At 50.4% G+C, this 16,693-nt stretch overlaps 8 protein-coding genes across 8 annotated transcripts; 5 read left to right on the forward strand and 3 right to left on the reverse strand.

The window, feature by feature from the left end:
* Positions 1-1,030: 1,030 nt before the first annotated feature.
* On the reverse strand, positions 1,031-2,987 carry N7525_009876 (Zn(II)2Cys6 transcription factor domain-containing protein; the record flags this gene model as incomplete). Its single annotated transcript, XM_002563934.2, has 3 exons — positions 1,031-1,474; positions 1,522-2,735; positions 2,810-2,987. 3 exons carry the CDS (start codon positions 2,985-2,987, stop codon positions 1,031-1,033), a joined length of 1,836 nt encoding a protein of 611 aa, XP_002563980.2.
* Positions 2,988-3,951: 964 nt separating this feature from the next.
* Positions 3,952-4,570, forward strand: N7525_009877 (uncharacterized protein; the record flags this gene model as incomplete). The annotated part of the gene is made up of 2 exons (XM_061214888.1): positions 3,952-3,977; positions 4,039-4,570. 2 exons carry the CDS (start codon positions 3,952-3,954, stop codon positions 4,568-4,570), a joined length of 558 nt encoding a protein of 185 aa, XP_061069319.1.
* Positions 4,571-5,204: 634 nt separating this feature from the next.
* N7525_009878 (uncharacterized protein) lies at positions 5,205-5,644 on the forward strand (the record flags this gene model as incomplete). The annotated part of the gene is given in 3 exon segments (XM_061214889.1): positions 5,205-5,312; positions 5,325-5,560; positions 5,584-5,644. 3 exon segments carry the CDS (start codon positions 5,205-5,207, stop codon positions 5,642-5,644), a joined length of 405 nt encoding a protein of 134 aa, XP_061069320.1.
* Positions 5,645-5,850: 206 nt separating this feature from the next.
* Positions 5,851-6,500, forward strand: N7525_009879 (4a-hydroxytetrahydrobiopterin dehydratase; the record flags this gene model as incomplete). The annotated part of the gene is made up of 3 exons (XM_002563936.1): positions 5,851-6,114; positions 6,233-6,295; positions 6,348-6,500. 3 exons carry the CDS (start codon positions 5,851-5,853, stop codon positions 6,498-6,500), a joined length of 480 nt encoding a protein of 159 aa, XP_002563982.1.
* A 489-nt stretch (positions 6,501-6,989) lies between these two features.
* N7525_009880 (peptidase family M20/M25/M40 protein) lies at positions 6,990-9,431 on the forward strand (the record flags this gene model as incomplete). Its single annotated transcript, XM_002563937.1, has 1 exon — positions 6,990-9,431. The coding sequence occupies one exon, from the start codon at positions 6,990-6,992 to the stop codon at positions 9,429-9,431; it is 2,442 nt and encodes an 813-aa protein (XP_002563983.1).
* An 834-nt stretch (positions 9,432-10,265) lies between these two features.
* Positions 10,266-11,585, reverse strand: N7525_009881 (Sec62 family protein translocation protein; the record flags this gene model as incomplete). The annotated part of the gene is made up of 3 exons (XM_002563938.2): positions 10,266-10,466; positions 10,528-11,084; positions 11,153-11,585. The coding sequence occupies 3 exons, from the start codon at positions 11,583-11,585 to the stop codon at positions 10,266-10,268; spliced, it is 1,191 nt and encodes a 396-aa protein (XP_002563984.2).
* Positions 11,586-11,816: 231 nt separating this feature from the next.
* N7525_009882 (Lectin C-type domain protein) lies at positions 11,817-13,666 on the forward strand (the record flags this gene model as incomplete). The annotated part of the gene is made up of 2 exons (XM_002563939.1): positions 11,817-11,879; positions 11,939-13,666. The coding sequence occupies 2 exons, from the start codon at positions 11,817-11,819 to the stop codon at positions 13,664-13,666; spliced, it is 1,791 nt and encodes a 596-aa protein (XP_002563985.1).
* A 540-nt stretch (positions 13,667-14,206) lies between these two features.
* Positions 14,207-16,510, reverse strand: N7525_009883 (uncharacterized protein; the record flags this gene model as incomplete). Its single annotated transcript, XM_002563940.1, has 3 exons — positions 14,207-16,042; positions 16,095-16,283; positions 16,337-16,510. 3 exons carry the CDS (start codon positions 16,508-16,510, stop codon positions 14,207-14,209), a joined length of 2,199 nt encoding a protein of 732 aa, XP_002563986.1.
* Positions 16,511-16,693: the final 183 nt, after the last annotated feature.

The following is a 16,693-nucleotide window of genomic DNA, read 5'->3' on the forward strand; positions in this document are numbered from 1 at the left end:
GCATGTTTTCATCCGCGTCAACCCTACGATGTGCGTGGCTGGCTCTATTGCTTGCACCTGACGCTCGGTGGATATCCCACTCCCGCCCTGTGGCTTTTTGCCCCTGTGCGCTTTAATTATAAGAGGCATTGAACTGTGAGAACGGACGCGGGTAACTATTACTAAAATTAATTGTCTTTTGTTTTCCTATGCTTGCTTTGACTCGAAAGACAAGATTTGCGATCTGGGCGGGTTCTCATGTATGCGATGGTTTTCGCGACTGAGCGATACCAGTTATGGATTATACCATTATTATTGGCTGAACAGATTGCTTTACAGTTAATCAGGACTTTTGAGTATACAATTGTAGTAAAGGTGAAACCACCTGACCTCTGTCGGACAAGTAATGTAATGATTTACAGTTAGAGGAAATAGTGGCTGGGTAGCACAAACTGCAAGTATGTATCTTCAGCTCGATCTACTAGTACAGTAGTACTATATTAGGTCTTTGATCGGTCCCGACACCAAGGACACGGTAGAGACGATGTGGCATTCCTGCCGGGGGTCCGAGCTAACCCCTGTCCGGTTCCGGTCAGAAGTAGATATAGTCAATGAAGCCGAAGGTCTTTGATTCGAGAGAAGAAACCGCTTTCAGTATATAGCCTGTGGAATCACTATACTTTCGAGCTTGGGTCACATCAGGGGGCTTGTGGCTTTATCTTTGGACCGGGCCCAGACACTCCTGGATTGGGCTAGCGCTAAATGTTAAAATGTAGTTTAATATCACCCGTGGACTCTATTACATTTGTACTTTTCAAGGTTTTCTCAAGGTCATTAGGTACATACGAGCTTCTGCCGGGCCTTTTCCTATGTACATACCCCTAGTACATGCATATGCATGCATCAGAGTATTTCTGGCAGCCTTTCTCTTTTTAGTGCTCACCTTCTGCTTTAAAGTCCAGTCTACCGTAGCCAGTCAAGATGAGCGACTACACACATATGACAACTCAAGCCTAACGAGTAAACCTAGAGCATAGTTAAAAGTCTCGCTTTAGAGCGACGCAGAACCCGGTGGGGAAATGATAGCGCTCGCCAGGATCATACGAGTAAGTGGCAATAACGACGCAACATCCACCTTTCCCGCATGGACTGCCTGGAAGACACTTCCCAGTGTGCGAGGAGTCCTTTCAGCGGACTTGGGTGAGGTCAAATGTCCCAGTGTTTGTGTACGCGCAAGCATCCACTCTTCGGCACTGCATGCCCGCCACATTCGTTCCGGGGCAGGAAGTGGAAGCTTGAGAATCATGTTGTCGTTCAGTGGCTCGAAGTAGCTCTCGTTTAACTTCCGTGCCTTTGACTCCAGGATGTTGATTATATGCACAAAGAAGAAGTTCCGGCGAAGGGATTCCATGAACTTCCATTGGTTCCAGTCGTTTTCATCCTCGTGGTGGATTTGGAGGGCCTTCGAATGGATACTCGATAGTCGTCGGGTCATCTTCATGTTGTGAGTACAATCAATTATAACTTGAACGGGTGGCTCACCTTCAACAGGAATGAGCTGTAGAGTTCGGCATGTCTCTCAAACTCCTCCCATCGCTCCTCGCTTCCATTGCTAAACACCGGCTTCTTAACTGCAGCAGGTATAAAGCTGTCGCCGAACAATCCCATAATCTGGTAAATGCATACAGCGTGCATAGCAGCCAGGCAGAATTCTGGGGTATCGGTGTAGCTGTGGAAATTTCGCACAAGCTTCTCCCGCTCTTGGGATATCATACGATCGACGAACCCGGAACCTGAGCCAGCTGCGCTTGCATAAGCACCTACGCAAGCCAAGGCGTCTGCCATTGGTGGTGCCATTCCGCCCAAAGAGCAGCGGTATAATCTGTGGTGGACGAAGGGGGACCAGAACTCTCTATCGAGAATTAGACCGGGATATCCCCGCAGATGCTCAAGCATCTCCTGACGCAGACTGCTTGTGCCGCTCCGGATTTGACGTCCCAGACCGACTATGAATGTGTGTCCGAAGATGAGGTGAGAGGGACTGTAAAGCCTATTGTCCAGGTTTACAGACATTGAACGCACCTCTTCGGTGAAACTGCTGCTGTCTGGTGAAGATGAAGAATGCGATTGGCCGCTCGGCGCGGATGGGCTTGATTCGTTTTCTGTATGGGGGAGATCAAGATTGCCTGAAACAGAGTCGGAGGTTGTTGTATAAACAGAGTCCAGTAACCCGGTGAGTTCAAACTCTGGAAGGTGCGTTATGTCTCCGTTCCACGGTAGGAAGCCCCCTGTTGTCTCAGTTGGGTAAGACCAAAAGTCGTCTGGTATTTCACCTTCTGTAAATTGCATATTTTCAAAATCAAAGGGTGGCCATGCGTCAGGCAGTTGAGCGTTAAGGTCCAGGATGGGTCCCAGAGATGCCTGATGGGATTCATCTGGAGTTTCGGCCATCGAGACAGAGCTGATCTCGGCAGAGTGTGAGTTCTCGGGTGTGACATTGATGTTCTGTGGCTGTTCCTGAATAGTTGGGACCATCGGTAGATTCGTATTGACCAGGCGCGAATTCTTCCCCGCCTCTCTTATACCAGAAGGGTAGTGGCATGAGATTCCTAATTGAGCACATCGAGCACAGTTAGGACGGGACAATGAACAGCGGATCTTCTTTTGCGCGCATGTTTCACAGGACTTCTGCTTGGATTTGCCGCTCTGGCCTCCTTTGGCGGCACATCGGCGCCGGTGTCGATCTCGTAGATCACCTAGTAAGATAACATGTTAGACCCAGATCCTTTTCACCTATTGAGTAGGAACCAATGAACATTTGAGAACATACGCCGCGAGTAAACTTTGTTGCAAATCTCACAACGGGATCCATTGTCATTGGCAGAGTCCCGGGAAGCAGATTTCGACTTGGACCCCTCCATGGAATTCTCACTAGGAAACGGCTCAGCCTCGATGTCATCTTTACCAGCTGTCATTAATTCCAGAGTGTGGAGTGTGTTGGTAGCCATGTGGCACTGTCAACAGTGGGTAGAAAAACGGGGTAAGTTCAGGGAATACTCGCAGGATTCGATTCATCAAGACGGCCCCCAAAATTAACCGTTGGGTTACTTTCGCCCTGACGCTAAGTAGTTAGCCTGCTAACCAGCCTGGTATATTACCATTCAGCACGCGAGCTGTGCGGAAACATTCAGTAATTGGGCCGATATCTTGACCATGAGAAGCAAGTCTTGCGTAAAGGCATTCTTCCAATACTATTGCTATTTCCGTGTAGATCTCAAGGCATAACTGCCCACATGCAGACAGATCAGGACATCTGGACACATCTGTGCAGTGTTTTGGCAAAAAAATACCGATACGCCGATACAGAACACCGGCGATATCGGCGTCTGTGCACATGTCAAAAGTGCACATGTGTAGCCATTCATCCCGACGGAGAATGGCATCTTAAGGAATCCAGCTTCGGATCTAGTATTCAGAGTTAGTTGGTCTGTCGCGGAGGGGATAACAGTATAATACTAGAGCCTCGACCCCAGGATAGCAGGGTGATAGACGATAACCCCGTATTCCCAGATGGTATTTGGTATTGTGCTGTCCTCCAATAAAATATTTTGGAGTGAAAGAAACAAAAATGGCAGAAAGGCTAAGAATGTTATTTGACTTGGGATCGTGTTGAAGAAAAGGCCGTAGTGTCGGGAGGGAAGTGGCTCGGAGGAAAGTGGCTCGGAGAAGAATGGTGATCTACATATAGTATGTAGTCATTCGGAGAAGATTGGTAGACATACATATCTACTGAATATAAAAAGGTCCAATCTGCCGCACATATTTCGTAGAACCAAGCAAAAGAAAACATCCCAATGGGGGTCAGCTACCAAGTCGCTATTCCCAGGCTGTCGCAAGACTTTCAAGTGATTGATTATCTGAATACCTTATTACCTCTTTCGGGTCTCAGGACCCAACCACAACGATTTCACAATGGCCACCACCGGATTTTCCATCGAGTGCGACACCCGACACCTTGAGATCGCCTTCGCCGGACGTGGCTAACCCTGGGCACCCCAGCAATGACCTCTTATATCACGATCCCTCCACTTGGTCAACACTACCTTCCTACCCCATTCCTCCTTCAAATGACCAATTCAACTTCCATGCACCCAATTCAACACATACCGATCGTGCTGTACTAAGCTGGGATGCTTCTGCATGGGCCCGACCTCTGCTTCCCCTCGATGCATCACCTGATTTCGGACCTCAATCCTTCCTAGATGGAGTGACGTTTGACATCCCCTCCGGTCTCACACCAAGAGAAACCCTGAATGCGTCCAACTCAACAACACCATCTATTACCTCGTCCTCAGCGAGTTCATCACCTAGCGAGTTATCCAAAGGTTCATCCGGCCGAGTATCTAAGACAAGGCTCAACACCTTGGCTGCCCGGCGGTATCGCCAACGTCGTGCTGATCGTACCCAAGAATTGGAAGCAGAACTGCATGCTATCAAGAAAGAGCGGGATGCGTTGAAATTTCGCGTATCCAAATTGGAGGGAGAGACCAATGCCCTGAAAGCTTTATTGGAGTTGCAGATTTCGAAGTGATCTCGAATGTTCTTTATATGGTTGTCAACAAGTCTCTGATTCGCCTGATTTACTACAGTCGTATACAGTCTTTGTTAGTATTTTCTGAAGTCTCTTTGGATCAAGTATATAGTTATATGTAGTTAGTATATCTGCTGAAGTGTTCCAAACCTAACTGTACCCGAACCCTTACTAGAAATCTCTGTATGTCCATTCGTCTTTTTGAACGTTACGATAGAACCTTTCATCATATAAAATCTAAACTCTCCATTTAATGATTCTCCAATCTACAGTCTACGCTAGTTAGTTGCCGCAACCTTTGTCGCCTTGAAAGTTCCATACTCCTTATCACCGTAACCATGAACAACCCACAATAGAACCTCGATATTGAAGACGCTCTAGTGTCCGACAACCCGGTCCGTGATGACGGCACTCTCGACTATGAGCGCTGCGCCAGGCTACACAATTACCTGGTCGCATATGGCTGGATGGCCCGCAACGGAAAAGACACGCCCGACCAGCGAAAAGTGGTTTTTCTATGAGAAACGATATCGAAGCTATTCGTGATCGGCTGGAGGCGTCGCTTAACAAGTTTTTGGATTTGATCTATGATCCTAGGTCGCCCTTCTTCTACTAGGTTGATTGTCTTAATATAATGCTCTACGACAAGTTTTTTATTGATGATAATGAGATAGAGGACAAGGAGCAATTTGTTTTGATCTATCACACTATTACGGATCTAGGTGGGTATAACCTCGGTGTTGTCTATAACTAGCAGCGCAATCTGGCCTCGTTCCAATTGACTACGGATAATATAGAAAGTGTGGAGCCTATTGACGAGCACGAGGAAATGTGGTTCCCGCTGGAGACTATTCCCAGTCAATGGATCTATATAACTCGGATTGGTAAAGCTGTTCGGAGGATTCCCGAGGAACTCCCTTCTGGTGATCCCCCGACGACTAGATTGCAATTTTATCTGTGGTCGTGGCTCCCTTACTGCGATGCCGTGATGTATGTATGGACAGTGGGTGCAGATGGCGGGGAGGGATGGATATTTTCGGAGACGCACATACGGGTGCCTGGAATGAATATTAGGTATCACCAAGATAGTGAGATAAATATACATTTATAATACCTACATACATACATGACTGCATGGCTGCATGGCTGCATGGATGTATGAATCAGAATAGCATTGAAGTCTCGCCCAACTCCGGACAAGACACTTGGCCCGTGCGCAGCCTTAGACAACTCTCCTCTTTCCAATCCCCCGACTTTTGTACTCCGTACGCAGTAGGAAAATGAATTGTCTTACTTCCATGCATCTCTGTGCGAGACACCTCTCAAAGAGACCTTTCACCAGACTCCCCAAACTGCAGGCACCCGCATTCCCTCTTCGCCAATTCCCGAGAATGGCCTCCAGCGCGTTTCAGTTCGCCGAGGGCGAGGATGCGCAGCAACTTACCCGCGACGCGGATGCTTTATTACAGCAGGGCTGGGCGCAGGATGGAGACGGGATGGGAGTCACCAAGACGTTTCATTTTAAGAGCTATTTCAAGGCTGTTGTGAGTTTTTTTTTTTCATTCTTTCTTCTTTTTACCTGGTCTATTCTGGACTAGGACTGGGGCTGCTTCTGCTTCTGCTTCTGCTTCCTGTGAGACTGGATAAACTGACGATCTATAGGCGTTTGTTAATATGATTGCGGCCGAGAGTGCATCCAAGAAACATCATCCCACTATGACAGTTGTAAGTTTGATCGAGTCAAACAAAACAAAAGAAATTAAGGCTGACTCGTTAGCGGATTGGCTCCGTCGATGTACACTGGACGACCCATCGCCCACGCGGATTCACACAAAAGGATGTGACGATGGCGCAGCATTGTGATCGAGGTGCTGATCTGATGGGTACGGTTGATCCCGGTCAGGGACTGAAGTGTGGTCCGACTGTCTAAATACGAAGAAGTGCGAAGTGACTTGACTCGTTCCTCCAGCCCTGGAGGTTCTCAAATTCCCAAATTTGCGTCTCGGCCAATCTTTGATTCCCCGCCTCAACACACTATCACCAGTAGATCCCCCCACTGGCGGTTGGAACTAGTCTGAATGCGAATTTCCCCCTTGAAATCCTGCTGAGATGTTTTTTTTTTCCCCTCCGAAGTGTGCTTTTTTTTTTTCCTCTCCCGAAAGGGTCGTTCCTCGATTTCGATTTCTCTCTTCATATTTATAGATTATATTTCAACAATTTCAACGGCTATTTCCTGTCGGACGTGCCATGACGTCGAATCAGTCCTTTCCCACGTTCCCTTCCGATGATCATTGCCTATATTAAAAGCTCGTCGCTCCTTTTTCTCCAAATGCGCTCAACGTCCTGAAAGCCTGAAGTCGCGAATTGTCTGGAACTGTGTGGAACTGCGTGAGACTGTCTTGAGCACGCTCCTCATACAATGAATCCAGATCAGCCATCAATTGGCGAACGCAGAGGACGTCGACTTGCGCCCCTACAGACCAACTTCAGTCGACCAGCTGCTCAGAAACGGGTACAACGCCCTCGGCCAAGCGAGTACCCCAGCATCAATGGGTCAGAAGGTCCTGTTCCACTTCATGGCCCCGTTAAACAAAAATCCTCCAAAACGAGTCTGCGCAGTCTCTTTGGTCATAAGTCTTCGCGCGCCGACCCCAAATTGGAGGAGATTATAGAGGCACAGCCAGAACCTCAAACGGCCATTTTCTCAGAGACCCCCCTGTCGCCCTCTATCATGAGCCCCCGAACTATAGACTCCAATCCCACAATTACCTCGCCGACAATTGCCTCCCCGACAGAACGATCGCGCGTAGCATTCAAGTCCTCCCGTCCGAAGCCAGACCCCAAACAAGTGAACCAGGAACAGTATGGTTGGAAGCCTCCCCCATTGTTCCAGGCCTATCCCCAATCCACCAAGCATGACTGCCTGCTGGCACCTGCTCTCTCTGCAGATTCCATATTACGCCTGCACGCTACTACCGCAAGGAGCTCTACCGACGACAGCCCTGCCAACCCGTTAGAGCAGGACGAAGCCGCTGATGCCGCTCGTAAAAAGCGGGAACAAAAGCAAAGGAAGCATCTCCGGACACTATCAGGTACCATCAACAAGGAGGATTGGACTCAGAAAATATATGTCCTGGCAACTACTGGCTACATTCTCCAATATGCAGGTGAAGGGAAGCACGACCGTCTTCCGGAGCGGATGCTACTACTAGGGCCCAAGTCTGTCGCATTTGCTAGTGACGCCATTCCCGGGAAACATTGGGTAGTCCAGGTCTCTCACAACCCGACAGCTGATGACTCCGCCGTACCGGAACCCCCTAAGCCTCGATTCTCGCGCTTTGGCTTCCACAAGCCTAATAACCGGCGGTTTTCGCGCAACTTTCTTCTGGTGTTCGACAACCCCGATGATATGATAGGCTGGTTGGTGGCCGTTAGAGCTGAGATCGAGAAACGGGGGGGACGCAAATTCACACAAGAGAAACACTCGGACGAAGACACGATGCCTCAGCTGCGGTCCAAGACGAGCGTTCGACAAATGGTGAAGAAAGATCCACATCGCATTTCTAGTCTTTTCCTTCAGCCCCAGGCCCTCCAATCGCCCACTGAGGAGGAAGATGGTCATTCCGTCGGTGGTGCAACATGGCAATCTCGCCGCAGTTCATATGTGTCGGTTAATCGTCGCTCAATAATTGAATCTCGATCCGGATCAGTGTCGACTAGCCGAACCGAGGCCACAAATCCTACCAATGGCTCTGCTTCTATCGGATCTGACATTCGTTCTTCGTCATTCACTTCTTCGAACATACCCAACTCGCCGCCAATGGGCGCTGGCGCTTTCAGGCCCGACGAGCCTCTGCCGGAAGACCTTGACCGAATCTACACACGCAGTCCGCCTACTTCTAACCATGGGAAACGACAATCCTCGTATAAGCCCTCGCCACCTCAGCCTCCACCCATTACCGACTTCACAGAGTCACAGGCGACTCACCCACCACCTATTCCGGAAGCTCTTATCCGCAGCGCTTCACCTCCCGCGCCTAATTTCAGTGTCCCCTCGTTTAGCAAGAAATTCGTTCCGAGATCTGGGGCGATTCCCGTCTCTCATGCCTCTCCTCCTTCAGCAATCAACGGCTTTTCACGCCGTGCCGACACGGACCCAAATATGTCCGCCTTCGCATCTCCTCCGCAATCCCCGACATTCAGCGTCGCTAGTTCGCGGTATACAGATTCATCGGAGCTCAGGCGCGTATTACGACCCTCGAATTCAGAGGATGCCCTGACGAAAACCGTCCGTTCAGCTCAGAATGCCCAAAACTTCTCCCGAGCGCCCATAACAGCGCCACCTACAGGCCCCCTACCTGATCCCAGGGCCTCTTCCCGTCCAGTCAGCCTGATCGCCCGCCCTAGTACAAGTCGCAAAAGTAACAATGCAACCCAGGTCCAACCTGCTTCTCCACCGGCAGATCCAATACCGCGCAAGAGAGTCTCCACTGCATACCCACACAACCAAGCTGGTCCGAACATGTTGCGCCGCAAGAGTATGCCTGGTCTGGGTTTGACAATCGGGCCCCCGTCTGCACCGCCCCCGAACTGCCCGCTCCCCTCGCTCCCCCCGCTCCCCTCGCCCCCGTCTCCTTCCGCCAATACCAGTACTCCTGGTACTCCCACCGGTACGACCGCACCACACATGCTATCCCCCTGGTCTGCAACGTCTCCAACGCAACGGTTCTATGGGTCCCACTCAGTGCGGGATCACGTCGAAGATCGGAAGAGTGGTGCCGATTCCGCAAGCATCGACCTAGCAAGCAATGGCCCGCGAACTGCTCGACATTCGAAACTGATCAAAAATCCCCTGGTCTAGTTCCTCCCATGCTGTGACTCAACATCACAGCATATGACACTCCCTCCCTCTAACACCGATACCCCCAATACCCCCTCACGTCCTCGACCTTGGCCTTCTCTACGACCTCCTCCTCACGACAATACCTTGAGATGCATTCCCTTACCCTCTTTCCTTTCTCGCATCTGGTTTTACTATCTGGCATTCAGGCCTCGGCCTCACTCATCATCAAATACCCCTTTTGCATCCATTGTATATCTGAGAGCCTATCATATCCATTCTCTTATTGCGCACATCGATGACACTAACCCTTGGGTGCATACGTCAGTTCCTTTTCTTGTCCATACTACCTACGCATTGTCTCTCTTCTTTTCGATTGTGTTTCTATTGGCATTTGTTTATATACCCCGTTTCATTCCATTTGCTTAATTTTTGTATTGGAAGCATGTCTCTTCTCTCTTCTGAACTCAGTATTTTCTGTCTATTTTCTGTCGGGGATCTAAAGCCACGGAGCATGGGTCTACATTGAGCATAGGGCATAGCACCAAGTCTGTACATTACCAAATTTCCTCCTCGTCTACCGTCTGTAATATTCGAATACAACAACCTACATCGATTCGATGCTACATGCTACCCAAAGTGATGTTGTGCAATGAAATAAAGGCAGAACCGAGGGAGCAGTCTTTCCCGATGATATGAATTCGCAAGAGCAAGGCCCAAAACGCCAGAATGAACATGGAATAAGGATCTTGAAAATACAAATCTCACGGATGATTTGAGATAAACACCCGCGTCAAACCGCATGCGACCAATTCTGATCTACCGGCTTTGAATGTCGTTCAAAATATAGTAGCACTACTCATCCACCTCTTCCACACTTGCACTCAGACCTCGTCGCGCTGCGACTGTGGACGGGGTAGAAGTGGGCTCGGCGGAGGATGTGGTTGCCGAGGGGGCGTTTGCTGAAGGAGTAGCTGAGGGAGCAGATGCGGCGACTGGGGCGGGAGCAGAGGCCGAGGCCTTGGATTTTTTGCTGGATTTTTTGCTCTTTTTCGTCTGTGGAGTTGGACGGTCAGTTACACTAATTCCGAGAATATCAGAATGGAGAGACGCATACCTCTTGCCAGCCCCATAGAGGCTTGAAGCTGTCGAAGAATCCGACATCCTCGAACAGATTCGGGAATAGCCAGAGACCTGGGGGTACGGTGAAGACAGTAACGCAGAATAGAATCAGACGGAAGATAGCCATGGCGAAGAAAAGACCCAACAGTCCCATCATACCAACACTCAGGTACCACACTCCCTGACGCATAAACATTGGCCACAATGGGAACAGGACAACGGCAAAAATACCCGCAACCACGGCAGCGGCCATGGCCTTTTGCTTCCACTGTGGACCGTCGTACAACCAAACATAGTGCATCATGGGGTCAGTCTCCTGGTGCTGTTCGATCTTCACGGTCCATAGACCCTTAGTTCGGTTCTTGGGCTTGGCATGGTTATGGCCTTCATGGGGATCCACCTTGCTCACTCGGAGAGCCAAAAGGGAAAGTGGAAGAAGCTTGAAAACGTTCTCGGCGGAGGCGCGGTCGGTCACTGGGGGGAGGAGGGAGTTCTTCTTTGAGGCGGCTTTGGCATAGGCGGGGGATTCAATCGCTCGAATTGCGCGCTTGACTGCAGTGAAGAAAGGCCTGTTAGATGGTGATTCCTCATCACGTACTTGGATATTGGTCGCTGCTCACCCTTGAACATGTCCTTGCGCTGTCCGTCCATGATACATGTGCGTGGCTTGAGGTTCTGCGACCGTAGCCAGTTGGCCACTGCCAATGCCTTTGGGTCCGGAGGGTTGTTGGGGTTCACAGGAACCTGTTGTGTGGTTGTGTGTTGGTGCTGCTGGGGTGCGGGCGATGGAGCTTGTTGTCCATCTGGTGCTGCTTGACCCTTTTGTTCGGCCTGGATCTTCTGTTGCTGCTGGTGGGCTTGCATTGCTCGCATGCGCAACTGCGCAACATATTGTTCAGTAGTCAGACCGAGCTTGGCAGCATCGGCAGCCAGCTGTTCACGCTGCTGTGCGGCGAACTGCTGGGGCGTCATCCCTCGTTTAGCGGCTTCGGCGGCGAACTGTTGTTGCATGGCCGCCATTTGCTCAGGGCTGGGCTGGCCGGGGGTGGCCATTTTGAAATTAAAATTGGAAATAAAAAGCAGAAGAGAAAAGGAAGTTCAAGGCAGAGAGGAAAGTTGTGAAAGAAAGGAAGAGAAGTGGCCAGATTGACTCAGCTGATTTGTCCGCCCTCCCCGACTTCCCCGTCCAAGCTTAATCGTCTTCCCTTTGAAACATTCAACGTCAGAACATCGCAAAACATGCACTGAACATGCGCTTCAGAGCTATTTCCATGTCGATGCTCAATGTCTGTCCAATATGACTCTGCGGAAACCCTGTTGAACGCTACCTGGGTGGCTGTTCTACTGGTATGTGTCTCCAGGTCGCAATTAATGCCCCCACAACTCATGCGAATATCTGAATCCAGAGCGAACGAGATGTCGCTGGTCAAATTCCTCTTAACTATGTGACGAACTCTGCTGTATCACTGTCGACTGCCTGCTTCGGAAACCGCATCTATGATCGAGAAGACGCTGCAAAATGTTTCTCCAACCTCCTCTCAATCGGGTACCGACGTCTTGTTGTCGATCTATATTGGTCGGTCAACCGGAGGACTTGGTCTTTCTGCCCAGTTTCTGTTCCAGTCAAATCTGGAGTGGCTGTATCCTCAGATGTCTCCAATACAACTACAGCAACAGCTAGTGCGGACCCTGCGACTATCACCGGTAATGATGATTCACATGGACACACTCTCTATGAACTAGGCTCGTACAAGTGCACCGATGACATTGATCCCTACATCTTGGCGGACGTACTTGTCGGTTTTTTCCGAGACACAAACTCCCGTTTGACCGTCTACACGACCTATCTCGTTCTCAATCTCCATGTCGCCGCAAGTGACTCCACCCCAGATGAGCCTGCTTCTACCATATCAGGGGGTCAATTGCCATCGGGAACTGAGCTAGCTGGTCCGATGCTTGGATCTGCCCTTGATGACTTTATTTATAGCCCAGCTCAACTTACCTCGGACCGAAGCAATCTCAACCAATCATGGTATAAGGTCGAGCAGGGCTATATGCCCATCACGGAGTACTTCACCGTTCATGAAAATGAAGCAGGTGAACAGAGTACCCCAGATGGCTGGCCGTCATCAAAGTACATCCAGCTTGCGAAACGCGATCGAGTGCTCATTGAGTATGGTTCTATCGATTCCCAACTGGTGGGTTACGATCTGTCTACCGGAGAAAGTTTGGTCTTTCCTCCCGGAACCCTGACTTCTAGTGTGGAGGTATCCGCAACCACCAACGGCACCCTCACTTCGGGCTGTCTCTATGAACCTGGTCTTACACGCGTGTCTCAAACCAACTCTTCATGGGCTATATCCAATGGCATCCCTGTCCCCGATGGACTTTCCACAGATGAGACGATGGCTTCGCTATCGAATGTTCTCTCTGGCGTTACAGCTTGTGGTCTCTCGCCAATGCTCAACACCACGCTCTTCGGTCAGACTGCAGACCAGCAAGTTGAACATTACCGTAATGTCTCTCTCTCTTCTTCCTGGGCTTGGGCAATTGGCGAGCCACATGATGCAAAATATGGTGGCGGCGATGGTGATCCCAAGTATGACCGCTGTGCGATCATGGATCTAACACTGGGAGGCCACTGGCGATCCACGAACTGCACTGAGCAGCGGCATGCCGCCTGTCGAATCGGTAATTCGCCTTTCTCATGGGTGCTATCAGATACGACCGAATATTTCTCCAACGTGTCGGACACCTGTCCACCAGGATCAAGCTTCGCTGTACCACGCACCGGTCTCGAAAACACGTATCTCTACAATTATCTTCTCTCTCTACCGGAGACAAAAGTCGACTTGAGTTCCACGGATCCCGCCCGTCGAGAGGTCTTTTTGGACTTCAACTCGATAGATGTTACTTCCTGTTGGGTATCCGGTGGTCATGGGGCGAAGTGTCCCTATGCCTCCGACCCACAGCAGCTCGAGCGCAGAACTGTCCTTGTCGCCGCAATTGCGGGCATCATCATTCTTATTATCACAGCTCTGACTTTCTTTGTCAAGTGCAACGCCAACCGCCGGAATTCTCGGCGTAGAAAGCGTGTCATCGAAGGTTGGGAATATGAAGGTGTTCCCTCATGAGACATTCTACGCACTTGAGATTTATCTCGGTGATGGCTCGCCCAGCGGGTGTTCTGGTTGTGGCATCAAGATTGGGTATCTTATATTCTAGATTGCCTTCTCATTTATAATTCTGAGGCTCCTGTCCTCTCCAGCATTGGAGTTGTCTGAACGTAGTCCCTGCAACACACCCTTAAGCTCAAGTTTAGTCACACGCTAAAACAAGGTATTTGCGACCATTGTTAATAACAGAATCTGGGAGATAAGTGAGGGGCTCCTGCTATGGTCTCCCCTGAGCGGCCTCACCTTGCCGGTGGTTCAAAGCAGTGTACAAGGTGTATAGCTTTTATGCTTAGTTCAAATGTTCATTGAGGCCAGAACTACATACAACAAAATGAAACCATAATACACCCAAACATTTGCAATCAGTACATATTTCCAAGGGAATCAACCCACTGGAAACGGGATATAAGAGTCCCAAACAAAAGCAAGTCGCTACATGCCATTCATGAAGACAAACCGTAAACGCCTAGAGATGACCAATGACCATAAATACCACATTCAAAGTCCAGCGAACCGAGCCCATCCTGCAGCCCGGGTTGGCGAAGAGCTTGTAGTCTGTGTGTGACTTTCGTTTTTGTTGCGGCCGGGTTGCTCATCGAGAAGGTTTCCGCTGCGCCCTTCTTCAGCGACCTTACCGCTCACATCGCGGCGGCGTCCGACTCCCAGACCAGCAATGTAACTCCCGTATGAGGATAAGGAGGCACCAACTCCGGCTGCAATGCCAGGCCGAGCAGTGTCTGCGCCGGAGTTGCTCACAACACGGCCCTTGCGGTCGCCTTCGGTGGCGCGAGGTGAAGCAGGCACCCTGGCTGAGAGATATCCATTTTCTTCGTCGTTATCGTTCTTCTTTAGAGCCTCATAAGCAGACATCTTGCTGTTGCGTTTCTTCGTAAGCTTGGTGGGTTTACGGACCACCTGTTCGCTTGGCTCGCGAGACACGGCCAATCCAGGCTTTCCATCTACATCCAGCTCGCCATAGAATCGGGTCTTGGGCGACGTGGGGTTGGGGCTCTCGTGTGGGACAGACACTGGCTGCGCCTGTGCATTGTATGATAGATTGGGGCTATCGCCCAACACAACGCGCCGGACTGGATCGGTATTCTCGGGCTTCTCGGTCAGAATAGGTTGCGGTGTCGGTGGGTTAAGCATGAGCGGGTTGAATGGAAGAGACCCATCACGCTGGTCATCAAGATCGTCTCTGTGATCTTCCGGGTCTGGGAATATGTCCATGCGCTGATCACCCACATCTTGTTCACGGTGGTCATCATCGAGTCCATAGAACTCATGCATGGAGAGCGACGCATATTCCCCTCGCACATCTTCTGCGATAGCGCTTCCAATACTTGGTTCCGGCTTGGGACCATAAGCAAACCAGTCTCGAATGCCGCTACCGGCGGATGCAGTGGTCTTGTTAGTTTGTCGGCTGTAAACAGAGGAGGACTGACGAAGAGTGGCGGCATTCCCGTCCTGCGGCTCGCCAACGGGCGATAGAGACCGTTCAGAGTATGCCACCCAATTATCGGACAATGGGCTCACGGTTTCCGATCGATCAGCAGTACGTGATGACAGATTACGCATTTGAGCACTGGCATTGATAATTTCAGGAGCGTGCGAGGCGACCTTTCGATATTCTGGGGCAGGTGTCTGTGCTGTAAAGTCATAGGGCTGATTTGCGGTTTGTTGGAATAGCGTCTCGGGGCTGGAGGGATCCATGTGAGGTTCCGTTGGGGATTCCAGGTGGGATAGGCGATGCTGATAAAAGGAAGGATGTGACTGTCGCTGCTCGTCGAGCATACCCATTGATCCCAGGTTGGAATCAGCACCAGAGGACTGTTCACGTGTGTGCATGAATGGCACGCTGCGAGGAGAGCCGATGAGTGGATCCTCAAAGCTGGAATGCATGGTGGATTGACTGAGATGCTTCTCCTCCATTTGAGTGTCTTTGTAGCTCTTACGGGGACGTGCGGTCAGATTGTCTTCAAGTGGGTTCATGTCAGGCGGTAGGCGGGAGATCTTCCGGAAAGTGACAGCCAAGAAGGCCGATATGGCAAGGGAGATAAGGTGCAACGCGCCATTTGCGATAGCCAAGATGAAGGTGGCCTCGGATATTTTTACAGTCAGGTCGCTGTCGTTGAATAGAGTTTCCCAGTGGTATGCATTGGATGTCCATTCACCATAGGCCATGAAAGCAGTAAACACATAGAATGGGATGAGTCCTAAGTCGAGAGTCGAAGCGAATAGCCCGTAGCTAGCTTGGGAACCTGCAGGGCGGTTAAGAACAGATCGGGAATTATGGTAGATACCATATATCGTGTGGAGAATTGCAACTATGGGCTACAACAGAGGGGTCAGTAAGAAAAAGATGTGTTTGGCGAACTATACTCACGCCGGCGCGAATGATCCAGATGACGGTCACCGCAGCTCCCTTAATAACGATAGAGCAGAACAGGGAACCAAGGGCCCCCAGAAGAGTGAGGGCTCTAAGTGCGAGTTGAGTTGATCGTGCATACTTGACCCGATCCTTTGTTCTGTAGCTCATCGGTGTGAATGAGCTGGCTGTATTGAAGGAACCCCACTACATCCACCATTAGCAGAATCCACCATTAATTTCCGAAATATTGCGCATACCGTGTCGGGGTGGTGGTTCAAATTCACTAGCGGTGCTTTTTGCTTAGGCTTTTCTGCTGGACGAGTCCAGCTCGCCTCTGTCGCGGCCCTCGGATTGAAGCCGCGATCGGTCGGACCTTTGAAGCTGTACGCGGACGGTCTCTCATAAAGGAATGGAGGTGACGATCTGCCCATTGTAGCGACTGAAAGCCACTCGTGGCATCCACGTGAAGCAAAAGAGAGGAATGTTGACGGAGAACCCTGGGAATGTGGAATGCGACTGTCAGCTCCTGGGATGTGTGCCAGGTCTACATCTGCAAACATGTGATAGTCACCCGGGGCAACCGATAAGGTCACGTGTAATGTCTCATTATCTCC

Source organism: Penicillium rubens, assembly GCF_028828025.1.
Source record: "Penicillium rubens strain IBT 27055 chromosome Unknown utg000003l_segment0_segment0, whole genome shotgun sequence".
Lineage (NCBI taxonomy): Eukaryota > Fungi > Ascomycota > Eurotiomycetes > Eurotiales > Aspergillaceae > Penicillium > Penicillium rubens.